Source organism: Mastigoproctus giganteus, chromosome 2 (genome assembly GCF_048544385.1).
Source record: "Mastigoproctus giganteus isolate SK-2022 chromosome 2, ASM4854438v1, whole genome shotgun sequence".
NCBI classification, from domain to species: Eukaryota; Metazoa; Arthropoda; class Arachnida; order Uropygi; family Thelyphonidae; genus Mastigoproctus; species Mastigoproctus giganteus.
In genome coordinates this window covers 1,392,599-1,420,429 of record NC_143576.1, presented here as the reverse complement: position 1 = coordinate 1,420,429, position 27,831 = coordinate 1,392,599, and the positions used below count along the sequence as shown (strand labels likewise).

Below are 27,831 nucleotides of genomic sequence, written 5' to 3'. Positions count from 1 at the left end.
GTGCTTTAGGTGGATCCCAAGGCACACTGGGATCAGGGATAATGATCTGTCTGATCTGACAGATCATTATCCCTGATCATTTTCACACAGATGCCTGATCATAGCATCTGTGTGAAAATGACCTCTGCATCTTGTTGCTCTTCTACAACCAGATTTATTCATAAAACACCTATCCTCTCTCTCATGGCCTCACTCTTTTATGTATGCAGTACCAAAACTATGCAAGGAACCTTTGTTAGTGCAGAAATACTGACCAATTTCACTGGCAAATTGTGTGAGAAAAAAGTTTTGAAAGGGTGGTCCATAAGAGGCTCACCTGGATTGTAGACTCAACAAAATATTCTGTCCAATCATCAGAGTGGGTTTTGTAAAAGTAGATTTACCTTGGATATACTTCAGAAACTAGAATCCAACATTTGATCATGGTATTGTGATGGATATGCATCTTCTGGGACTAAAGGGACACCTGCCTAAAATCGGTCCTTGAGGTTGTCGCATGACATTCTCTGGGAAGAATGGGAAGGAAATAAGTTGCATTTTATTATCTTCTACTCGTTTTTTTTTTTTTTTAAGCCCCGACCAGTGCAGCAAACGCCTGTGGCTTTCTTGCACTATATGGCTAATACTATTACTGTTGCTATTATTATCTGAACATTAAATCTCTATGAAATTCTAAATCTTAATTTGTATGATACTGTAAATGTATGGAAGAGTTGCCATATATTTAAAGTAACTGTAACAATAGTTGTGAATGCAGCATTTTTAACTGCAGATGGAATGACAAAATGTTGTGAAGCACAGTCATAGCCAAATTTCACAAGCACCAAATTTTTTTTTTTTTTTTATGAAAACCTCAAACACCATGAGAGGTATTAGAACCTATAGTACTTGGTACCGTGCTTGGGTTGGAGGTTGAGAAGACGAAAGAAGATATTTGTTGACATTAGACTTGAACTTCTGTAGACTGTAATTTTCAGGAAATATGTACGAAGGAAGGTCGTTCCAGAAAACGGCAGTTGAATGAATAAACGAGGAAGATGAAAAGTTGGTTCTGTGAGTTTGAAGTTGGACCATAAATGGATGTTGGCTGGTGGCAGCATGTGTTTTGGACTGTTTTGAAAGAGAGAGCGGGAATTATAGAAGCCAATTCAGAAGAACATTGCCCATGGAAGTATCTATAGAAAAGGCATACAGCAGAAACAGTACATCTATGAGACAGCGAGTGGAGAGACTCTGTTAGAGTGGAGTCATTAATTAACCTAACTGCCCTCTTCTCAACGGAATCTAGAAACCTGAGAGAGAGGTTTTGGGGGCATTGCCCCAGGTGTGGGAATAGTATTCCATGGTAGGACAGATTTCCAATTTGAAAGCAGAAGGAAAAACACATTTGGAATAAGAAAGTGAAAAAAGGTGATAAAGAACAGGAGTAAGTTCAGGATCACAGGTTTTGAGAACAAGTGGAGAAATACCATCGGGACCTGGAGCTATGTTAGCATCAAGATTCGTCAAAATCCTTCTGACATCCTTTTGACGGAAGACCACAGGAGGCATTGAATGGAGCGTGTTGAGAGTGGTGGAAGGTGTTTCACCAAGATCATTAATACAAGAGTTGGAAGAAAAATTGGATGCTAGTAGGTCAGCTCTGTCCTTGCTGAAGTGACAACAGAACCAACAGATTTTGACAGAGGTGGGAGCAGAGATGGGCAAAATATGCGGCCAATAGCTTTGCAAGAGACCAGAATGCTCTGCTACCATTAGGGCAAGAAGCAACTAGATTTCTACTCTTAGCCTGTTCAAAATCTAGTTTGGACTGATTAATAAATGCTTTACAATTGTTCCGAGCTTTGGTGTAGGCAGAAAATAAAACTGAAGATTTGGAAACAAGCCAATTATGATATGCAACATTCTTCTCTTGAACAGCCTTAGCACATTTATTGGAAAACCAAGGTTTAGATAAAGGACGAGATTTTAAAGTGGAGTGTGGAATAAAGGATTCCATTCCTACAAGAATAATTTCATTGACACGATCTGAGGAACTGTTGACATCAGAAGTTTTGAAACAGTAATCCAACCAAGGAAAAGAAGAAAAGAAATCTCGTAGGTCATCCCATTTTGCATTCCTGTAATGCCAAACAATATGAGGTTGGGAATAGCCATGAGATAAAGGCTCCATTGGAGAAGAGACAATCTCCAAGTTGTGATCTGGGGTGCCTAAAGGACCACTCACTTCAACCATGTACTTAGAAGGGTTGTTTGTGAGAGAAAGATCAAGCGTGTTGGCTGCATGGTATTCTTGTAGGTAAATGAACAATCTGTGCAAGGTCATTAGTAATTGCAAAAGTCTCAGCATCTCGAGCTTGGTTGGTGTGACTAGAAAACGGAAGCCAGCTGGAGTTGTGAACATTAAAATCACCAAGGAAAATTACCTGACTGTTAGGAAAGCTGGACTGGAGAAAGTCAAGTTGCAAAGTGTGGAAGTCAAAGAACTCCAAGTGATTAGTGGAGTTGGGAGAATGGTAGAGACAACAGATGAATTTGACACAATGAGATAGAGATTTTAAGCCAGAGGAGATTCCTAAAACTAGTTTTTGGTTTATAACCAGTGGAAGAAATTGCCATTATTACTATCAAAGTTACAGACATCCTGCCTAGAGAAAAATGCTTAAATATAAAATCTTAAATTTACTTTGAAAAAAAAAAAAAAAAAAAGTCCTAATGCATACAGTACTTTATGTCCAAGTGATCACATGATATCTGCTGATAATTGCCTATGTTTGTAGTGTAGTTAATTCATCATTTTGGTGATTTTGCCTATTTTAATTATTATAATTTGCCTTATTTATTTTAATGTATTATTGCTATTTGGCAGTATATATCAAGTTATTTTCAAGACATTACACCTGCTGCTATTTAAGGACCAGCTGTTGAGGCAGGACTGATGACTCCAGTTTTTCAGAGTTATTTGGTATTTTTAGATGTCTTTCTGTTATCTACCTCATTTTTTTTTCCCTGGATCAGCTCATCAATTTTTCTAATGTTGCTGTCACATACAGTTGTTAATAATTCTCATGCAGGTAGCCCTGGATAAGGCTTATCATTTAGATCATCTTCCTACAAGCTCAAAAGAGCTGTATAACTAATGTAGCTCTTTTGGACACGTCAGTAGAAGTGCAATCAGCTTATTAGAATAGGGTTTCTCAGTCATATGGTTTGAATCCATCTGTACCACAAAATATGATATCTTGTAAACACCTTTGGTGCTCCCTAACATCGCAGAGAATAAATAGAAAATTTATTTAAAGTCATTTTACCAAGACCTTAATGTTCTTCATTATTCATGACAATCATCACGAAGAACTTTTTTTTTTTAAACAACTGTGAATTTTTTTCAGATCAACAACTTTACAAAGAAATTCAATAAATACGTCATGTATATATCAAAGCAGTCAAGTCTAATCTAAATTGGAATCATTGTGTATTGGGTAATTCAAGTACATATCTACAGTAGGAAGCTGTTGCTGTGTCTAACCTATGGTGGACAGACATTCTGAAATTGTACTCTAGAACTATCATTTTTGTAGGTCTTATGACATTGTTAACTAGCTTATGTTGTTTGACTAGTGTGCCTATTTTGGTAATGCTTAAAATTTAATTTCAGGTTGGTAGTAATGAAAAAGATATTGAAGATTGCAGTGTTCCAAGGGTAAATCCACAGATATTAGCAAACTGTTTGTTTGTTCTCTGCTCTGGGTCTAACTTAAGTGATAGTGATTGTCATCAGCTAGGGATAGAAACTTTAATTCCTTCTCATCTTCCCATAGTGAGTGAGTATATTATATATTATTTTGCTTAATATGGAATTATTTTCATAGTAAACTATAACTATAACCTGTATGTTATAAATTTTTTTTTATAATGTACAGCTTATGGTTTGTTTTATTTTATAAACTTTTTTATAAGAATTTTGTTTTCACTCTCTAGTAGGAATGATGGTATTTAAGGTGTACCTATGTATTCTTCGGATTTACAATTTGAATCCATCTGAGTGGCTCTTTTTGACTCCTTCCTCCCTATCACCATGCTAACATTGTTTTTGACCCCCCCCCCTTTTTTTTTTTACAAAAAAAATTAGAAAAACTATAGTTTGCTGATAAATTCAAAATTTTTAAAGATCTTGAAAATTTATGCTTATATTTTATTGACAAATTGTCAGGTGTGCTAGTCTACGTTGCATGGTGTGTGTTAATCAGGAAGCATTTCAGCTTGTTCTCTGTTACACGTAGCTGCAGTGTTAATTATATTTATTATTATTATTATTATTATTATTATTATTTATTTATTTATTTATTTTTTTTTTATGTGTGTTACAAAGCTGATTAACAATGACCTTCAGTGAGATGCCAAAAAAATGACAAAATTTAAGAAGACTGGTATGTAAGGTTTTCTATGTGTCGTAAAAACTGGAAAAGGTTACGTGTTTTTCTTTATGTTCTGCATGCAGATGTAATTTTTGAATTTCAGCTGCCAGAAAAGGTGATGCTTTCAGTTATTTTCAAGCAAGTTGGCATAAGAACAATGTGCACCATGTGGAAAGAAATCCAAAAATAGATGTAGCATTTTATAATGTCATATGTGCTGAATGTTTTTTTTTTTTGCATTTTTATTGTAGAACATAACCTTCCTCTGATGTGGCTAATCATGCTGGCACATTGTTCAGAAATATGTTTCCCAATAGCAAAAAAGTACAGTGGTAGAAGAACAAAATTGTTGCTTACATTGGTAGTAAAAGTGCACTCTAAGTCAAAAAAGAGGGTAGTGATGATGGCTCTGAAATCTTATTTCCTATTGTGGTGGATTTTTCTAATAAAAATGAATTGTCCAATCAAAGACATCTCATCTCAGTGTAATGTGACTCTACAGGTTACCACATTGGGTATCCCCCTTCTCAACAGTCCCTCTTTAAAATGATTCCTTTAAAAAACTTCCTTGCACATAGTATTGATCATGTTAGACCTAAAAACTGAAATAGCATGGGTATTAAAGTAGGAGATTGAGCTCTGGAAACGGATAAATATTCATAGGAAAATTACTCTCTAGAAAGAAGTGGTTAAAGGTAAGACACATTGAAACAGTTCCAATTAATGCAAGCCATTGAAGTTTAAAAAAAAAAAAAAAAAAAAAAAAACATTTGAAACTTAACTTCAGTTATAAAACAGCTTGCTTATTTCTTTTAAATTTTATGCAATGTTGTACAAAATGTTAGTGTTTGAAAATCTGAATGTAGCTTACATCTGAACCTTGCATCCATTTACTGAGGTCATTACTCTTAGATATGTTGAAGAATGTGGTGTTTAAATTTGTAATATCATCATTTGTTAACTCTTCCGCTTCTATTTTAGAAGTACAGTAACTTTCAGAATAACAGCACCTTCAGGGATTCGAGGTGCCGTTATTTCGATTTTTCCGTTATCTAGAAAGTTTTATTTTAATATATTTAATGCAGAAATAATGAGGCTAAATAAAAAATAGAGAGATTAAGAATGCAATTTTATTAACTGTACATAAAAAAACATAAACACGTTGACGATCCAATGTTATATTCTGCCATGAATACACTCCTGCTTACACCCTGCTTTATTTTCTCTATTATATCAAGTTTAGTCTGTGCGGGTAGCACAGTCGTCATCACTGTCCTTCCTACACCAGGTAGAAAAGGCCCGGGTTTTAATGGGCATTTTTCACTCTGTGGCTGAGTTAGTTGGTCTCAGGCATAGATAGCAAGGTTTTCCCCCAGAAACTGGGGTCTAACAAAACAGGCAAATTGACCAGAGAGCACACGCAATTTACAGACACAATACACATGCGTATATGAATTAACTTTCCCAGTGACCCTAATGTAATAAAACTTGATATAACCCAAACTAATGAAATAGTTTGGGTTATATCAAGTTTGTCACAAAGCTTTAAAGCTGTTCTTCTTGGTTCCAAGTGCCAAGCGAATGATCTAGCAATTTCCAAAGTGAATTTCAAAGTGTTATTTCTATAGAGAAGTTGTAAAAGAGATTTCTAAAGCCTTTACTTTCAAAGTTATTTATTTTCTGGCTCTTTTTAAATAAAGAAGGAAGCCTCCTACAAGAAAGGAAAGACACCTTTAGTATATATAACTAACTTCTCTAACACACTAACCACTAACTTCTTATCGGTCACTGGTGGCACTGCTCCTGCCTCCACATGGTGGGGCCAGTAACCTGGGGGATAAACCAACCCTCAGAGATAAAAGGCGCAGAAATGGAAATTAATGAATTTCCTCGTTTGGAGCCCAAGAGTGCTCAATATGAAAACCATGAAACGGACCATGACTTCTCTACCTCAAAGAGAATGAAAAAAGAAGCTGGCAGACAGGAATCACCACCCTTTGTGATTATCCATTCTCTGTCGGCACAACCTGTTAGCAAGCTCTCCCCTTTCATCATAGAATGATGCCTGGAAAATGCAGCAGCATCACCAAAAATGGGGAAACATCTCCAATCTGGGGACTTGCTAATGGAGACTTCTCACCCAAGATTCATTCTTTAGGTGGAATTCCAATTCAAGTCACTCCACATAGCACCCTGAATTCTTCCAAGGGAGTGATTACTGAATGGGATCTATTAAACATTTCTGAAGAAGAAATAGTCCAGGAACTAAAGGAACAAAAAGTAACTCAGGCAAAAAGAATCATGATATGAAAAGATGGCAAGTTAGTCTCAACACGTAACATAATTCTAACCTTCAATACATCAAGTCTACCAGCTTCAGTCAAAGCAGGTTACTTATATTGTCGTGTTCGACTCTTTATCTCAAATCCCTTAAGATGCTACAAATGCCAGAAATTTCATTACTCCCAGACAGCATGCCGTGGAGTTTCAACATGTCCAAACTGTGGCTATACAATTCAGTAATCAATCAGAATGCAAGGCACAGACCCCGCAGTGTCCTAATTGCAGGAGCAACCATCCAGCATACTCTATAGAATGTGATCTCTGGAAGTTAGGGAAGAAAATAGAAAAATACAAGACTGAAAATAAAGTCTCATATCAAGAAGCTAGAAAACAAGTTAAATTAAGCATTCCGGCTATCCACTTTCTCCAATCAGTAACATGTCAGATGGAAGTGTCACTCTTTCCAGATAAATTGATCGCAGACTGGGCTTGATCAGTTCTGTCAACCCAGCTTACATCTAAACCAAAGACAGTAGGCCAAAGTAACAATACACTACTCCCAGTTCCAACTCAAAGCATAACCAAAAGTGAAGTAGCAGAAAAATTGCAAAAATTGGATCCTGTTGAGGTTAAACAGTCACACCCAACAAGGATGGATACCGATGATGTGATCACCCAAGAAGATCTTCTCGAATTGTATGCAGATGGTGATATGGAAGATAAAAATGATTCAGCTCATCCCAACTTTCCAAGAAAAAATATATATAAACTTGATCGTTATACCCACTCCTAAAAGGCAAACAGATTCATCTCCCTCTTACAAAACCAAATCATGGAACACATTATTCAGTGGAATTGTAGAGGCCTTCGCAGTAACATCGATGATATCCATGAATTAATTCACCACTATAAACCTCTTGCAATGTGCTTTCAGGAAATGAATTTGACACCTCAGGTCTCAGTTACAATCAAAAATTATACTATATTCAGACAAGACAGAGCTGACACTAACAGTGCTTATGCTTATGGAGGAGTAGCAATACTTGTGGGTTCAAGCATCCCCTCTAGACTCATCACATTGCAAACTGCCTTAGACATGCACTGTAAATGATATCACTCTGACACTGGTTTCAATCTATCTTCTGCCAAATCATCGATATACTATTCAGTAAATTGAAGATCTTGTTTTGCAGTTACCATCTCCATTTTGTTTACTAGGAGACTAATTTAATGTCTGAAGTAGGGGGACCTCACTATGGGCTTCCCCTACCTCAGACAGACGAGGAAAGCTTATCGAAATGTTGATTGACAGGCAAAATTTAACATTAATAAATACAGGCTCTCCTACGTATATCCATCTCCCTACAGATTCAACATCAGCAATAGACCTTTCCATATGTTCTCCAATCCTCTTTCTAAGTATAGATTGGGTAACTCTGAGTGATCCTAATAGCAGCTACCATTATCCGTTAATCTGCAAAATTCAAACATCCTATTCCCTCCCAACAGAAAATCCAATTAAATGGAAATTTTCAAGGGCTGATGGACAAAATACAGAACACACATATCATTTAACAACAATATCATTCAGTCTGGTTCCATCAACAGTGTTATTGCGCACATCACAAATCAAATTCTGACAGCCGCATCTGCTGCCATTCCTCAATATCAAGTAAGAAATAGACGAAAAATAAATTACTAGTGAAAACAATGCGAAAGACTGTAACAATGTGAAAGACTGTAACAATGCGAAAAAGAGAAAAACAAAGTGTGGAACCTTTTCCCCAAACATCCAACGACCTCCAATCTTATTAATTATAAATGTCTTATCGCAAAAGCTCGTTATATCAGACATAAAGCAAAAAAAGAAAGTAGGATTAAATTTGCCTCTTCACTAAATAAAAATACCGATAACAGATTAATTATTAATCAGAAAAATAAAATGTTTAAACAGTAAATTTCCTCCTCTATCCACCCCACTTCTGAAGTGGAATGGGCAGGAGCTCTCTACTCCTATAGAAATATCAAATGCACTGGGAGTCTTATTTTCTCGGTTGTCTTCTTCTATCGCTTATGATCAAACATTTCAAAAACTTAAAACAGTTATGGAGAAATCCAGACTAAATTTCACTGACAGTTCTGCTTTACCTTATAATCAACCATTTACCATGCTTTTGCTGCAGCAATCCCTTACCAATTCAAGAAACAGTGCTGCTGGCCCTGATGGGATATTTTATGTAATGCTCTGAAATTGGGTCAAAGATCACTCTTTGTTGCTCATATTTTTCAATCAGAATTTTTTCTGAACATACCTTCACAAGATCCTGGCATCATTCTTATATACTAGTAATTGCAAAACCCAGTAAAGATCATTCTGTTCCTCAAAATTACAGGACGATATCCCTTACCAGCTGCCTCAGCAAAACCCTTGAGAAAATGATACATCGCCACCTCACTTGGTTCCTTGAGTCCCAAAACTTGATTAACAACAACCATTTTGGATTCCAGAAAAACCGATCTTCATTGAATCTCATGATCAAAGCCGAGACAAACATCAGAAATGTTTTCATCAGAAAGGAACACCTCGTCATGGTCTGTCTTGACATTGAGAAAGCCTTTGACACTGCGTGGTATTTCAGCATCTTAAAAGATCTACATGCTCTTGACCTGAGAGGTAATTTACCATATTTTATCCAAAATTTCCTTCAACAGAGATCTTTTCAAGTTTGTTACTGGGAAACCCTTTCTAAAAACTTTATCCAAGACATTGAATGTCTCTGGACTACTTGTCAATTAAAAACTGAACATACTCCAGTCTTATCAGCCACAACATGGGGAGCAGATCGTTACAGCCTGCTTCACTTATACAGAACCATAATCAGATCACGCCTGAACTATGGCGTGCATGTCTTCAATTGTGCTAGGGAGAGTGCTTTATCTCACCTCAACCCTATTCAACATTCAGCTCTTAGAACAGCACTAGGTGTGTTCAGAACATCTCCAGTGCAAAGTTTGTATGTTGAAGCCCACGAACCTCCTCTAAATATCAGGAAAAAGATGTTGCTGTTGAACTATGCAACCAAGATCCAAAGCCAGGTGACCCATTGTAATTGGTCAATACTTGGTATGATTGGCAGTATATGACCTTCTATAGAAACAAACCACAGACAGTTCGGTCTGCTGGTATTAGGCTAAAGCAATTAGTAGAAAATTGGGATATATACACTTCAATAAAATCTTGCAAGATCCTATAGATCCCGACCCTCCATGGTTTGTCACATGCCATCTTGTGACAATTATTTCCACCAGTGGGGAAAATACTCTCTATCAGACTTAACATCCCACAGCTGCACATTGAGCATACTCAGCATTATCCCCGACTTTGCTAAGATATTTACAGATGGATTGAAGTCTGAGAGTGGATTGGATGCAGCAGTGCGTAGTATCAGGGAGTGGGTTAACCTACTCCCTGATACTACGATTTCTCTATCCCTTCTAACTGAGTGTAGTAGCTACACAACTGAATTATATGCATTAAACCTTGCATTAGAAAATATTTTCCTTAAGTCAGTTCAAAACAGCATAATATACACAGACTCGCAAAGTTCCGTATTAGCCATGCAAAACAATTCCCCACCTACTAACCCATTATTAAAGCTCATCAGAACACAGTTGATACATCTCACAGTGCATCAGCAAAAGGTTATCTTCTGCTGGATCCCAGGCCATACTGAAATATCAGGAAATGAAATTGCGGATGATGCTGTCAAACATCCATCCAGCTCAGCTCCAACGAATTCCCTAGTACCCTTCACAGATTATAAAATGAATATACAAAGTATATGTAAAGGTCGATGGACTCTCCAGTGGCAAATGCAAATTCATAATAAACTACTTCAAATTAAACCTCTACCAAAATTATGGGCTTCCAGCCTCATTGCAAACAGACAAGAAGAAGTAATTTTAGCCAGAGCCAGACATACTCATTTAACCAATCTATTCCTTTTGTCTGGGAATGACCCTCTTCAGTGTAATCACTGTCATACACCACTCACAGTCAAACATATACTTCTGGAATGTACTCTATATAATAATGCTTGACTAGTGTCATTCAGTTCTCTGGAGAACTTAAAGGAACCTTTGTTGCTTAGCCATATCATAGGCGAAAAATCAAATCTCATAGAATTCTTCTCCTTCCTAAAACGAATAGGATTGTATAGCTGTTTTTAACTGCTTCTAAATCAACCAACACAAGCAGTATGAACCACTTTCATAAGTGCAATATGGCCTAAGTAGCCATTGCACTTAAAACCCCATCAACAACAACAGCTGTTCTTCTTTTCTTCTCTGTATGAGGTTTATTAACTTTAGGAACCATAGTGAGGGGTTTTTAATTTAAAGTAAATGTAAAACAGCAGTATAATTCGTGATATCAGTGCAGAATTCACTTTCAAAATGGCAAGCATAAACAAATACTGTACAGTAGTCGTGTGGCTTGCTGTTTTCTTTTTTCGGCCCTTCAAGACATGGCGCCTCCGTAGCCAGGTGGGAAGGAGCAGATTAGACCAGGGCTCGAGTCCGTCACCACCAAATACGGAGGATGCAGAAAGGTCAGGGAATGACCACTGCATATCCTGGAGCAATATGGTCTTAGTTGCTAATGCTCCAAATAAAACAAACAATAACAACCTTCAAGACATCTGTGCTGTATGTAAACATTCAATCCCAATGTGCCGTTAACTCGAATGTTCTGTTATTTAGGGTACCATTATTTCGAGTCTACTCTAGCATACCAAAGTAGGTGCTGAATCAGAAACATTTTGACTTAGTCGTAGCCATTTTTACTGCTGAAGTTCTTTTTTTTCAAACAAGAAAGTACTTTATTGTTGCATGTGACTATGTAGTGTACAAATTCCCATTAAATAATGATGGTCTTATAAATGCTGAGGTAGCATGAATATCGTCAGTTGTCCCTGCATGATTTTTAAATATGAAATTTTTGTCAAGTTTCCAGTAGTCCTTGGTATCACTGAAGATATCAATGATGTTCTGCAGTATAATTTTTGTCAAGTTGAGTGTGAAAACTTACCATACTTTTTTATGAAAGAAGAAAGAATTGAAGTAAGTAATAATGGTTGGGGAACTGGCCAGTGCACAAGGAAGTTTGAATATAACAAATTATCCCAAGCCTTGTTTGGAATTTTAACAATTCTTGATAGCCGTGTTTGAGAGGATATTTACCCAAGGTAAAATAACAAATGCACACATTAGATTTTCTACTTGTGAAACTTTGGAGGTGCTCTTGACAGCCAAATCCAGACAACAGGAAAATTGCTATAAACAAATCTGTGAATGAAGAGGGCACAGTCAGCAAAACTATCTCGCTCGATGCAGTCATGATCAGTTGTCTAGTGTATGCAATCCAAACAGAAATACACAGACAAAAAAATTTTGTGTAAGTTAATGTTTGAAGGGAATCGTTCTGGTACAATCCTGTTTGCTGTATTTAAATATAAAATGTGCACAATAAGTCAGTGAAATTTAATTTAAAGGCAAAGTCCAAATTTTAAATTTCCCTTTTCCCTCTTGAATTTTTTCTTAAAAATCATTCATGTTTTCCTCGAAAAATCTTTGCTTTTCCCTGCTTAAGATTAAGAGCTTAAAAAAAAAAAAAAAAAAATATATATATATATATATATATATATATAGACAAGATTTCAGAAGATTTGTGTGCAAGATTTACCATGTGTTGCAAAATATTGAAAAGGTAACACATTTACTTTGTGTACTGTTGGTAGATGTGACCTTTTCAGTTTCAAATGCAGAAAATGTTTGTTTGATTTATTGGTGCAAGGGCTACTAAGGTCATAATGCACTTATTATAATATTAGTTGGTGCAGGTTTGGTATACTAAACAGGTGGGTTCAGAGCAGATGGTAGCAGAAAATGTGATGTAATCAGATAAACTTAAAGTCATTGTGCACTGCACAGAAAGAAATGCAAAAATAGATATTGAATCTTCTCACAGTGAAGATGATAATATCATACATGCTGAAAGTTCGTTTGCATCATTTATCATATGTCCAATGTTTTGAAAGTCAGAAGTTGGCTGCTATGATAATTTATGTTTGTTATGTACTGGTTAACAAAAATAATTGTTATCCAGTAAAATGATATCACCCTAAATTTTTTTATTCCCTTTTCTTCATTATAGTTTTGATGTGAATCATCTATTGTTAGAATCAGAGAAGTATTGCTGAAAAAAATAAAATAAAATAAATATTTTAGTATTGAGCATGCGAAGTATGCTGCATGCTTGCTGTTGAAGCTTTTTTTTTTTTTTTTTTTTTTCTGTTTACAATCACATTTATCAAAATTATTTTTTTTTTTAATGTCAAAACAATTTATTAAAAAAACAGGTGCCTTTATTTCATATTGCTTTATTTTTTCTTTTCTTCAAAATGATAATTTGCATAGTAATTGGTTATGTCTCTTTGTAACTTATTCAGCAAGTAACAAATGATATTGAGCATCATTAGTATTTGTACATCATTATGAAAAAAAAAAAAAAAAAAACAGTGTGTACACCTTGTGTGCATGAAAGATGTTTTATTTTATGTGAAAACATCCTTGACTTGGAAGAGGTTAGTGAAATCCAAGCCAATATCCCAATTAGCCATTTGATTGTAGCCATTTGTTGAACAGTATGACATCACAATCAAACTTCCTGTAGTTTCTACTGCAGGAAGTATAATTGCAACGGCAGGCGAAGACAGATTACGAGAAATCTTTGGCAAAGGACACAAAGAAAAACAGCAGAGTTCTTTACTTATGTAAACTCTAGAAGGAAGGGGATGAATCAGATTGGTCCACTTAACATAGATGGTTTGACTATTGATGATCCTGCTCAAGTAGCTGATAAATTGAATGACTATTTTGCATCGACATTCACACATTAGGAGTTATTCAAGGAGGGGAATTTGCATCTACATTCACACATGAGGAGAAATTCAAGGAGGGCCAGAAGTTTATCAAACTCTAACAGGGAGCTAAGTGATTTTGTAATAACTGAGAGCAAAGTTAAAGAGAAATTGTTGAAGTTAAACATAAAAAAGGCACCTGTGGCAGATGGAATCTATCCAGTTATAATGGAGGCAGCAAGGGAAGTAAGTAAACCTTAGCCATCATTATGAGAGCATCCTTAGAGTCAGGGGAGGTCCCCATGGACTGGAGATGTGCAAATGTATCCCCAATTCACAAAGGTGGTTCAAAGGGTGACAAATAATTATAGACTTGTTAGTTCAACTTCTGTTCCGGGGAAAATAATGGAGTCACTTAAAGAGGTGATACAGGTTCACCTAGACAAGACAGCAGTAATAGTTCAGACACAACACTGGTTTGTTAAGGGGAAGTCTTGTCTGACCAATTTGATTGGATACTACAATGTGGTCACAAAGGAACTGGTTGCAAAAAATAATTTTGATATCATATACTTGGATTTCAGGGAAGCTTTTGATTGTGTTGCACATGGAAGACTGCTGTACAAATTGGAGTGGTATGGCATTAAGGGCAGGTTACTGAAATGGATAAAGTGATGGTTGAGTGGAAGATGGCAGAGAGCGGTAATAAATGGACACTGCTCTATGTGGACTAATGTTATTAGTGGAGTACCCCCAGGGTTAGGTGCTGGGCCCATTGTTATTTTGTGTATTTATCAGTGATATTGATGAAGTTATATCAGGCTTAATGTCCAAGTTTGCAGATGATACAATGGTTGGCAGGGTTGTTAATGACAGTAAAGACAGTATGCTACTGCAACAGGATCTAGAAAAGTTAGGCAGATGGGCTAAGAAGTGGCAACTGAAGTTTAACATTGACAAATGCAAAGTACTCCATATGGGTAGCAGTAACCCAAGAGAAATGTACCAACTGTGTGGTACTACACTCAGGAAGGTCGGAAATGAAATAGATATGGGGGTAATTGTGCAGTCAGATATGAAGTTCTCTGAAATGCAGACGGGCTGCCAAAGCAGGTCATGGAGTTTTGTCAATAATATATAGGAATTTTGCTAGCAGAGACAAGGAGGTGATTATCCCTTTATATAAGGCAATAGTCAGGCCACACCTTGAGTACTGTATACAGGTCTGGAGGCCTCATTTTAGGAAGGATCCAGAGTTGCTAGTAAGAGTACTGAGAAGGGCAACAACATTGGTGAGAGGAACAAAGGGGTGCTCTTACAAAGAAAGGCTTCAGTTCTGCAAGTTGCAACATCTGGAGACTAGGCACCTGCAAGGTGATCTGATTGAGATGTATAAGGCCTTGAATGGTTTGAGCAGGCTCAGTGCCTGATAGGGTACTTCCGCATGCTTAGATTAAGAACCTGAGGGGGCATAGATTCAAATTGGGGAAAGATAGTTGTAGAATAGATGTGTGTAAATTTGTCTTTAGCCAGCGGGTAGTTGATTGCTGGAAGAGACTTCCATCTGTTGTTGTGGAAGTTGATAGCTTAAATAAATTTAAGATTGAACTAGACAAACATTTGGAGTGACCAGTTGGGTGAAATGGGAATGTTTTTTTTTTTTTTTTTTTTTTTTCGTCTGATGCTGTATAAGTTTGCTTTCTTGCATCATATGCCTCAATAATTCTAATGCAACAATACAAATATTTGTCAACTATTTCTTTTTTTTTGTTTGCATTTTCATTACATTACATTGTTAGGTGCAGCTAGATGTTTTACATCAAAAAAATATCTAAAATGTGTTTTAGATATTTTTTTGATGTAAAAAAATGAAATCAATTAAAATGAAAGAATAAACTAATTTAACTAATAACTAAGCAGTTGGTTATATGTGCCTGAGTCTAACTAAATTGCTTCCTTCTCCAGGAGAAAAATTAATTAACATCCACATACAGATTTAAACACAGTGCAACTCTGATATAATGCAGGTGTCAGGTGAAAACTTTAATGCTCATGTTATATATGGAAAGCACATTATAGCTAAAAATATTTTACCATTTTTTATTCCCAGTTTTTTTTAATATAAATCCACTTTACTTAGTAAATTAATACTTTATTTACTAATGTTTTATGCCTAAAAGGCAAATTATTAAAGGTTATATCACTCCCTTTACATTCTACTAATGCACAATGCTGGTATGGATTTACATTTTATGCATACATTCTGAAATAGTCATTATTTACTTTGCCGGAACTGATGACAGCATTTTTTCAGTACATGATTTTTAATAATGGTCAGATGTAATAAATGAAGGTGTTCTCCATCACTCTGACATTCTAGTCACACTGTCACCTCAATGTTTTTAAGCACTTTGTTAATTTCTCTTGCTTTTTTCCTTACACAAGTCATTTGCATTATCTTCTGAGTGACTCCCTATGTCATTGGCCTTCTGTTTGTCAATTGTCTTCCCACTGTTCACAGAAGTTGTGATTTCTTCTTGCATCTGGAGCTTATACTTCCATCTCAAACCAAGCAGCTAGGTCATTTGTTCCAAAATTCACCAAATGCATTATAACTAGCTTTGCCTCTTGTTCTGGAAATACTGCTAATTCAAGGTTAGTGATCTCATGTTTTCCTATAATTTTATCCAGCTGTTTTCAGTTACTGGAAAAAATTTATTGGAAAAGACAAGACCACTAATAATAACCTAGAACTTGAATTACAAAGTTCACCTCAATAGTAGGTATTGAAGGCTTGAATGTATCCTGATCCATGGGCTGAATTAGTGCAATTATGTTCCTTGGCTGAAATGCAACCTGATCTTGCCATATTTCAATTTCAGGACATTAGCCAAAATATGAGCTGGGCTGTGATAAAAAGTAACAGAGCTTTTTCTTCAAGTTTTTTTGGAAAGCAAATGGTGTCTCACTAATGGTATAAACTCACTTTCAAACCATGAAGCAAAAATATCATTCGTCACACAAGCAGTGGAGGACTTTATTTAAAAATAACAGAGATTTCATGTTCACTTGCTTAAAACATCGGAAGCTTTGTTTTTACTGTTTTACTGGTCTTGTTTGCACACATTAACATAATTCTCTCTTTGTTGATTTTCATGCCGCATTGGGTGCATTTTTAATGTATGGTGGCTTGTTGGGGCGAAGTTTATAGTACACTGTTTTGTCACAGTTGTACAGCTGTTCATCTGTGAATTCACCATCTTGAATCACATTATGCAGAAATGCTTCTGCTACTGTAAAGTCACCAGATGCAAATTTGTCTACAAGTCTAACCTGGATATTTAATGATGAGCCTTCCATCTCCAAAGCTACCCTTCAGAAGTTTTAAATGTATCATCATCATCTCCACAAAGTATCTTATCTAGTCCTGTTGTCCTCTAATCCTGTTGTAGTAGAATACTGTCATTACTGTCATTAACTTGGACATTAAGCCTGATATATCTTTATCAATATCATTGATAAATATATACAAAACACCAATGGGCCCACCAGTGTTATTAGTGGAGTTCCCCGAACCCTGGGGAAACTCCACTAATAACATTAGTTCACAAAGAGCAGTGTCATTAATTACCACTATCATCTCCCACTCAACAACCCTTTTATAGCAGTATGGCATTAAGGGAAAGTGCATTGTAGCAACTTGCCCTTAATGCCATACTGCTCCGATTTGTACAATAGTCTTCTATGTGCAACAGTATCAAATGCTTTCCTGAACTCTAAGTATATGATATCAAAATTATTTTCTGCATCCAGTTCCCTTGTAACCACATCATACTATCCAGTCAAATTGGTCAGACAAGTATTCCCCTCAACAAACCCATGCTGTCTGAATTATTACTGCAGTCTTACCAGACACAAACACTATCTTACCAGATAGTGTTTGTGCCAAAAAACATGGCCTCTCATAAACCACTGTTAACAAAACAAGGTTGGTTTTTTGTTTCTTTTACTGTGATTAAAACAAGTAAAAAAGTAAATATAATTATCTTCTTATCAATTAATTACTAAGATTATAACTTCATAGAACACTTAATAAAACCTCTAAACTTATCCCTTCAGTTTAATGTTTAATTAAAGCTGTATAATATAAATTTTTTTTTCTTATATTTTTTATCTCTCTCTCTCTCCCTCCCTCCCTCCCTCCCTCCCTCCCTCCCACATGTTGCCTGTCCAATAATATGTGAAATACTTTCCATCAATGGTTATGTCCTACCCAAGCATCATGTCAGAACCAACTATAAATATGCAAGTAGGCCTTCAAGTGGACAGTGATATGATTGTGAATGCAAAATGCTGCAGTCAGTGGAGTTAACAGATTTCCAGTGTGGAATGATAATAGAGTGCCGTACCAATTGGTCGTATGTGACATTTCAGTGGCGCTAAAAAAAATCCCTAGGTTGACATTGGTAATGTGATCAGCAAATTGTAGCAGACTGGTGCTGAACCTGTCACAAAATGACCTGGAAACCTCTAAAGCTGATTGAACATGACAGGGGAGCCTGCAGTTTGTCACATAAGCATATTTGGCCAAAATTTCTTAACAAAACAAATGTTGAGTTGAGTGATAGAAGATTGTATCAGAGTTTGTTACTTTGTTGGAAGAAGAAGATGAAAGATACTGCTAATTCTTACTAGATAGTTCCACCTTCCACAGAGCCAATATTATTATGAATGTACTGGAAGAATGTTTTGATTGTAATGTTATTTCAAAAGGATTTTGACCATCTCATTCCCCCAACTTGTCATGTTTTTTTTTTTTTTTTTTTTTTGTAGGGAAAATGTTAAAAGAGTAAGTGTATAGCAGTAAACTGAAGTTGGTATCCAAAGCATAGCCCTTGTGACACTTCACTGAGTTCTTGTGAGAATTTGTGCTGTGTAAGCTTTTTCAGCATTTACTGGAATTAATGTATACCTATATAAAAATGTTAATAATGAGGGAATTTTTAAATTTGTATCATTTTAACTCCATGGATATAGTGTTTTGTTTTAAATGGTTAAGCCTGTAGGTGTTTAATAATGTGAGCTCTATGTCCAAGCTGTATTCAGGACCTGAAAACAATGAAAAGTTTATATAAACATTTCTTATTCTGAATGTTATGTTACTGTGGCTATTTGAATTTAAAAAAATGGTTATGGAGTTTTCAGTTATAAAAAATAATAAACAAGAATGAGTATACACATACCTAGTAAAATGTATATTCATACTGGGTGCAATTTTGTTTATTCTTTTTATTATTTTCGTTGTTTTAACCATTGAAAATTCTATTGCTATTTTTTACAATTCAAAGTTGTGTCTGATTCTGAATGATTATTAGCTCCATAACCTTGTCATGTCCTGAATTGCTCCTGAAAGTATTACCTGTCTGTTATAATCACCCTGTATATCTGATAGTTTGAGTTTAGTTTAAAATAGGCTTCAGATTGAGTTATTCTTTGTATTTGGGATTTAATCTCCTTTCTTTTCTGATCATTTTGCAGTGAGTGTACAACCTAATATGTGGGTAAAACTGTTGACCATGCTTCATCAGGATCCTATTACATTCCTGCATGGAGCAACTGAGGAAATTAGTAGCCACATTTTTGACTTGCACACATTTTCTCCAGTAAGTATACAGTTAATATAATTATTTTAGCATTATGATGTGTTTGTATTATATATTCATGATGTTTAATTAGCAGCTGCTGGAAACCTGGTACGAGCAGTTTTAGGAAACTTTTCTTTTTATGCACATTCTTTGTTTTAGTTCTGTTGCTTGTGACATTTTTGTTTTTGTTACTTATTTAAAGAAGACTTTAAGTACTATGAAATCATTAGTTTATAACTTCAGTAAACCTGGACTTTATACAATTTTTGAGTATCTCTTATAGTTCAGTTGCCACTGTTTGCCAGGTGTGGTACTGATACGTTGCCTGTTTGTCAACTGAGACAGTGATAAACCTTGAAATAGCCATGTTGGTGTTTCATTGCATTATAAATAGATAAATGGTATTATACATCTAATTTTGAAAGTGAACATGTAACCTTGAGTTCCTGGACACATAACTGGGGAATGAGTCAGCTGACCAGCCTACAAGAACTACAGTACAGTCTTCTAGGGACCCTTTCAAGTTTCCTTATACACAATTTATCATTGGTTAATTTTAGGTCTGTGGTATATTGTGCTGGCTAAAATGCATCAGTCCTGGAGGAAATGAACAAATTAATTATTCCAGCCTTTGTTTTTTTCTTATGTTGATACACTGAACATATTTAGAGAACTAAGCATATCTAATGAACAGCATTCACTAGATATGCTATTTACATTTACTAGAGTGGTATGTACATATATGCTATTTACATTTACTGGAGTGGTATGTACATATATGCTATAAAATGATATTATAACATTTTATTATGCAAAAAATGTTAGGAATAATTGAAAAGTATTTTTATCATGCCGATACCAATACATTGAACATTGGCTACAAAATAATCTTTTATGTTGGCCAGTTGTTATACATAAATTATTCACCAAGGTAAGAAAACTTTCATCTACTTAATCAGATAAATCCAAGTAAAAATTCACTACAAATTTGAAACAGAAGGATATCAAAATTTAATAAATTTTGAGCATTGAAAAAGTCTGTCTATATTGTTTTGCTTTAAGTTTAACCATAATAGGCAAATTGCTAACAAACAAATGCACAGATGCTAAAAAGTTGAGGAACAAACACATAAATCAAAAACTTTAATAAAATATTAAATTAAGTCAACGTGACTGAGAATTGGCTTTAATATACAGTTAGTCCCTGACTTATGTAAGCCCAAGTATGTAACTTCAGACTTACATAATTTTTTTTTTTTTTTTTTTTTTTTTGTATCATAAAGATACTTCCCGTATAATTTTTAAGAATGAAGTCGAATGAAGGAACAATAAGTATGTTTTTATTTTCATTCCTATACAAACTATGTCGGATGATAAACTGCAGCGTAACTAGAATCTAGGTAAATAACTAGAGTTAACATTTCATTATCTGCTTTAAATTTCTGAAGGAATATTCAACAACGTGTTTGAGACAGGTGAACTACATCCAAGCACTTCGGAGAAATCTCCACAACCTTCAAGCCACGTGGACTGTGTCCCATCGGCTATTTCTTCGGAGAATTACACTCTAGCCCTTTGTCTCTACATCCTTTCCTTCCTTTCTTTCTGGATTGTAGAATCAGTTCAGTTTTGTTTGAGAGCGAAGTGGGAGCATGTCGCAAGATTTGACAGCATCTCTTTTAACTTAACCCTGTGAAGTTCTTTAGAGAAAATTTCATTTTGACTGTTATCATGGTCCCACCTAAGAGAATAAGTCAAAGTGGTATTACTTCACTGCTGTCCCCAGAAAAAGTTTTTGTTATGGTATACATAACTACCATATTTCCCCATGTATAAGACGCACCCTTTTTCGAAAAATTTGGGGTCTAAAAACTGGGTGCGTCTTAAACAGTGGTTGTAGATTTTTTTACTTGCATTTCCCGCTTTTTTGTGCTTGTTGTCTTTGCGCTCATTGTTTCACACGCACTTGTTACTGGTATATTAGGTTACGTTTTGCCACATTCTGCCCAGAAATGGCTCAGAAAAGATTTTCGTACAGTGCTGAATTCAAGTTAAAAGTGATCCAGTTTGTAAAAGTGAATGGAAATCGTGATGCTGAACGTAAGTTGTGGTCCTCCTCCAACTGAGAAAACAATCCGAGACTGGCTATGGTAAGAAGAAACCCTACTGAAAATGCCATGGCAGAAGAAGGCCATGAGAGGCAAGTCAGCAAAATGGCCTGATTTAGAGAGGGAATTGAAGATATGGATTGAAGAGCAAAGGGCAATTGGAATTCCTGTGTCCACAAAGATGGTTCAGCATGAGGCAAGAAGAATTGCTGATGAAAAAGAAGTTACTGGTTTCAAAGGAGGACACAACTGGTGCTTCAGGTTCATGAAACGGAATGGACTAAGCATGCGTATATGCACCAGATTTGCCCAAAAGATGCCTGAAAGCTATGAGAGAAGGTCCTTGAATTTCATTGTTTTGTCATTCAATGTCGGAAGACACATCAGTTTGAGTTGGGACAGATTGCAAATATGGATGAAATCCCCCTTCAGTTTGATGTCCCAAGTAACAGAACTGTTGATAAGAAGGGGGGTGAAAACTGTAACTGTGAAGACAAGTGGACATGAAAAGAGCCATTATACAGTTCTAGCTTGTTGTGCCGACGGAACCAAGCTGCCTCCTATGCTGATTTCCAAATGCAAAACAATGCCAAAAGAAGACATGCCTTGAGGAGTGATTGTCCACATTCAAGACAAGGGTTGGATGGATCAGGATGGAATGAAGATATGGTTTGAGAAAGTTTGGAGCAGGAGACCAGGTGGGCTCTTATGCAAACCTGCCCTATTGGTGCTTGATCAGTTCAGGGCACACATAACAAAAAATACAAAGAAGATTGCTGCAGAGCAAAAAACAAAACTTGCCGTCATACCTGGAAGCTTGATATCCCAGCTCCAACCACTTGATGTCAACATTAACAAACCCTTCAAAGCTGCCATGAGAGACGAATAGAACCAATGGATGAAGTCCTCTGGGGACAATTTGACACCAGCGGTAAGAGTGAAGAAACCAACTATAGAAGTTTGTACCTAGGTGAAAAGATCCTGGGATGATATCAAGATTGAGATCTTTGTCAGGTCATTTAAGAAGTGTGGCATTTCAAATGCCATAGATGGAACTGAGGACAAGGCAATATATGAAGACAGTGATTTGTTATCAGACACAGATGAGGACGAGCTAATGAATGGGAGTTTTGACAGTGATGGGGAGTTGTATGAATAAATAAAACTTGAGTTCAATAATTTTATGTAATACATTTTTTTTTTCAAATTTCGGGCCCCAAAATTAAGGTGCTTCTTATACATGGGGAAATATGGTATTTTTCTTCATTCTTTTCAGGATATTATGTGGTCTTTGTAATTTTGGCATATCAGGGATATAGTAGCAATATTTTATTAGTCATTCCTGAGTTACATAAAACTCTACTTACATAAGAAGTCCTGGAATGTATCTCTTACGTATGTTGGGGACAGGCTGCATTAATAATGCACAAAGACTAGATAGATTTTGATTGAAATTATAGGGTTGTTGAAGTGAGTTTGAGCAGCCAAAATTGTACATTTCCACAAAAAAAACATTTGCTGATTGTCCCTCTGTATAAGGCAATGGTCAGGCCACGCCTTGAGTACTGCATACTGGTCTGGAGGCCTCATTTTAGGAAGGATGTAGATTTGCTTGAGCATGTACAGAGAAGGGCAACAAGATTGGTGAGGGGAATGAAGGGATCCTCTTACCAAGAGAGGCTTATATTCTGCAAATTGAAGGCTGGAGACTAGACACCTGCAAGTAATCTGATTGAGGTGTATAAGCCTTGAATTGGTTGAGCACACTGAATTCTGATGGGATTCTTCCACTTGTTCAGACTACAAACCAAAAGGGGCATAAATTCAAACTGAGGAAATACAGATGTAAAATAGATGTGCGGAAATTTGCCTTTAGCCAGCGGGTGGTTAATGCTGGAACAAAATTCCATCTGTCATTGTGGAAGTTGATAGGTTAAATAAATTTTATTAGGAACTGGACAAACATTTAGAGGGAATTGTTTGTAAATTTTTTTTCTTTGGCTGATGCTGCATAAGCTCATACACTTGCTTTCTTGCATCACGTGCCACTACTACTACTTGTTTGTGTGGATATGAAGGACATAATCCCAATATACACATACTAGCCAAAACAAAACAAAAAAAAAAAAAAAAAAAAAATTTCAAACCTTTATTGAGCAAACTTGAACAGCCTTTGTTTCGAATAACAGAAAGTAGGCAGCATGGTATGAATTCTATAAGGTGTTTTAGTGTGTTTTGGTCTAATTGTAACCATATTTGCAAGAAAATATCACAGAGCTGAAAACAAATTTGAAGGAAGAGAACTTAATTGTTGAATAGCTCTCTCTCTCTCCAGTATATCCTACACTTTCTCAACAGGATTGATATCATGTGAATGTGGGAGCCAGGGAAGATGACGGAAATCTGTGTCATATTCTCTGAACCATTCTGACATGATGCATTGTCATTCATAAAGTAGCCATCACCTTCAAGATAAAAGTGTAACACTGCAAGGTGTAGTAGATCTGATAAAAAATTCATGTACTCCCTGGATGACATTCAGCCTTCCACTAGCATCAACAGAGCAGTCTATGCCAATATTCCCTATTCCATATCATCTCCAGATTTGGGTTGTACTAACAAAGCAAGCGTGAGGTTCTTGCAGCACGTGAGGATCATCTAGACAAGACTGCAGCGATAACTCAAACGCAGCATGGGTTTGTTAAGGGAAAGTCTTGTCTGACAAATTTGATTGGTTATTATGATGTGGTCACAAAGGAACTGGATGCAAAAAATAATTTTGATATCATATACTTGGATTTCAGGAAAGCTTTTGACACTGTTGCGCATGGAAGACTACTGTACAAATTGGAGCAGAATGGTATTAAGGGTAAGTTGCTACAATGGATAAAAGGATGGTTAAGTGGGAGAAGACAGAGGGTGGTAATCAATGGGTGCTGCTCTTCGTGGACTAATGTTATTAGTGGAGTCCCACAGGGTTCGGTGTTGGGTCCACTGTTGTTTTGTGTATTTATCAATGATATTGATGAAGGTATATCAGGCTTAATGTCGAAGTTTGCAGATGACACAAAGGTTGGCAGGGTTGTTAATGACAGTAATGGCAGTGTGCTACTGCAACAGGATCTAGATAATTTGGGCAGATGGGCTAAGAAGTGGCAACTGAAGTTCAACCTTGACAAATGCAAAGTACTGCATATGGGTAGAAATAACCCCAGAGAAACGTACCAACTGTGTGGTACTACACTTAAGGTGGTAGAAAATGAAAAAGACCTGGGAGTAATTGTGCAGTCAGATATGAAGTTTTCTGAGCAGTGCAGACAGGCTGCTAGGGCGGGTCATGGGGTTTTGTCAATGATATATAGGAATTTTGCTAGCAGGGAAAAGGAGGTGATTGTCCCTCTGTATAAGGCAATGGTCAGGCCACGCCTTGAGTACTGCGTACAGGTCTGGAGGCCTCATTTTAGGAAGGATGTAGATTTGCTTGAGCGTGTACAGAGAAGAGCAACACAATTGGTGAGGGGAATGAAGGGATTCTCTTATCAAGAGAGGCTTAAGTTCCGCAAATTGCAGTGGCTGGAGACTAGGCACCTGCGCGGTGATCTGATTGAGGTGTATAAGGCCTTGAATGGGTTGAGCACGCTGAATTCTGATGGGATCCTTCCACTTGTTCAGATTACCAACCTACGGGGACATAAGTTCAAATTAAGAAAGGACAGATGTAGAATAGATGTGCGGAAATTTGCCTTTAGCCAGCGGGTGGTTAATTGCTGGAACAAACTTCCATCTGTCGTTGTAGAAGTTGATAGGTTAAATAAATTTAAGGAGGAACTGGACAGGCATTTGGAGGGAATGGTGTGATTTTTTTTTTTTTTTTTTTTTTTTTTTTTTGGCTGATGCTGCATAAGCTCCTACACTTGCTTTCTTGCATCATGTGCCACTACTACTACTACTACTACTACTACTACTACTACTCTGTGTACCAAAACAAAGTGTATCATGATTTGTCTGATCATATGAATTTCTTCCATCGTTACACTGTCCAATCACGACATTCTCAGCATTAGTGCAAGCAGATTTTCCTTTTTTTCCCTCTGAATAGGCAAGACAACTGCCAATATGCAATTTCTTCAATTCCCTGCACATGGTATGGGTTGAAATAGGGCAGTTCTGGGCTTGGTTGAAATCAGATGTCCTATTTTTCCGTATAGTCCTACTTAGAGTACATCTTCACTCTTGAATTATCGTTTTTCAGCCACATTTATGGCTTTGAGACATAGAAGAACTGCTCGCTTTCCAGTCATAAACCTTTGAGATGAATGCTTTTGAGAAACCAGTTATGTCTTTTATTTCTAAAATATGAAATAGCAAGTGCTTAAAAAACAGTGCTCACCTTTGAATAAATCTGCAATAATTTTTCGAAAAGAATGGTAATTAAATCATTTTGGTGAGGAAGGAGGTAGAGTGAAGGAAATTAAAGGGGGTGTTCAGGGTGATTTAACGGATTTTAAAATGGGGCCCAAGGAAGTAGAAGTGCACATCTCCAATTCTAGGTTGTCTTAGAAAAGGAAGAAATCATTAAGAGTAAATTAAAATGAAATTTTAAAATTAAATTTCATTGGAGCAAATAAAATTTAATTGGACGGAGCCAATTTTATTGGCTCCGTCATACTATATTATCCATTTTAAAATTTTTAAAATTTCATTTTAATTTACTCTTAATGATGTCTTCCTTTTCTAAGACAACCTAGAATTGGAGATGTGCACTTCTACTTCCTTGGGCCCCATTTTAAAATCCGTTAAATCACCCTGAACACCCCCTTTAATTTCCTTCACTCTACCTCCTTCCTCACCAAAATGATTTAATTACCATTCTTTTCAAAAAATTATTGCAGGTTTATTCAAAGGTGAGTACCGTTTTTTAAGCACTTGCTATTTCATATTTTATTCTGATTATTCACGGTATTATAAGATTTCTATAATTTTTAGTAATGTGTCTCATTTCTTGAATTGTGGCTCCTGCTCAATGTGCCCTCATGATAAGACCTATTTCAAAGTCTGATAAATCATGTTTTCTCCATTCTGGCTTCACATTACTGCAATCAAACAACTTGTTCAGTCTTTATACTTAGCAAGGTAACACGTCATCTCCCCCCCCCCCCCCCATCACAGTTTTCTTTGCATTTATTCACATTTAATACAAAGGTTTTCATGTTTTTGGCAAGTGGGTATGTAAGACAATTGTAAGAATGAACTTAGAATACTACATTCAGATATGGAGACTACACTTAAAAAAAAAAAAAGTGAGTATTTTGAAAGGATCCAAAAATGGGTGGTAGTAGTAGTAGCAGTGGCATGTGATGCAAGAAAGCAAGTGCAGCATCAGCCAAAAAAAAAAAAAAAAAAATCACACCATTCCCTCCAAATGCCTGTCCAGTTCCTCCTTAAATTTATTTAACCTATCAACTTCCACAACGACAGATGGAAGTTTTTCCAGCAATTAACCACCTGCTGGCTAAAGGCAAATTTCCGAACATCTATTCTACATCTGTCTTTTCTTAATTTCAATTTATGCCCCCTTAGTTTCGTAATATGAACAAATGGAAGGATCCCATCAGAATTCAGCATGCTCAACCCATTCAAGGCCTTATACACCTCAATCAGATCACCGTGCAGGTGCCCAGTCTCCAGCCACTGCAATTTGCAGTACTTAAGCCTCACTTGGGTAAGAGGATCCCTTCATTCCCCTCACCAATCTTGTTGCCCTTCTCTGTACATGCTCAAGTAAATCTACATCCTTCCTAAAATGAAGCCTCCAGACATGTACGCAGTACTCAAGGTGTTGCCTGACATTGCCTTATACAGAGGGACAATCACCTCCTTCTCCCTGCTAGCAAAATTCCTATATATCATTGACAAAACCCCATGACCTGCCCTGGCAGCCTGTCTGCATTGCTCAGAAAACTTCATATCTGAATGCACAATTACTCCAAGGTCTTTTTCATTTTCTACCACCTTAAGTGTGGTGCCACAGTTGGTACGTTTCTCTGGGGTTACTTCTACCCATATGCCCCCTTAGGTTCATATCTGAAAACTTCATATCTGAATGCAGATATGAAGTACTTTGCATTTGTCAAGGTTAAACTTCAGTTGCCACTTCTTAGCCCATCTGCCCAAATTATCTAGATCCTGTTACAGTAGCACACTGCCATTACTCTCATTAACAACCCTGCCAACCTTTGTATCATCTACAAACTTTGACACTAAGCCTGATATACCTTCATCAATATCACTGATAAATATACAAAACAACAGTGGACTCAAAACCGAATCCTGTGGGACTCCACTAATTACATTAGTCCACGAAGAGCAGCACCCATTAATTAACACCCTCTGTCTTCTCCCACTCAACCATCCTTTTACCCATTGTAGCAACTTACCCTTAATACCATTCTGCTCC

The 27,831-nt window shown here is 36.4% G+C and overlaps 1 protein-coding gene across 2 annotated transcripts in view; it reads left to right on the top strand.

Moving 5' to 3' along the window:
• The window catches only part of l(3)80Fj (lethal (3) 80Fj), a 694,407-nt gene that overhangs the window by 237,723 nt on the left and 428,853 nt on the right, over positions 1–27,831 (top strand). For both annotated transcript variants that reach the window (XM_090387924.1, XM_090387932.1), the window contains exons 18-19: positions 3,659–3,824; positions 19,160–19,284. In XM_090387924.1, the coding sequence (XP_090244050.1) occupies positions 3,659–3,824; positions 19,160–19,284 (291 nt within the window). The remainder of the gene's footprint in view (positions 1–3,658; positions 3,825–19,159; positions 19,285–27,831) is intronic.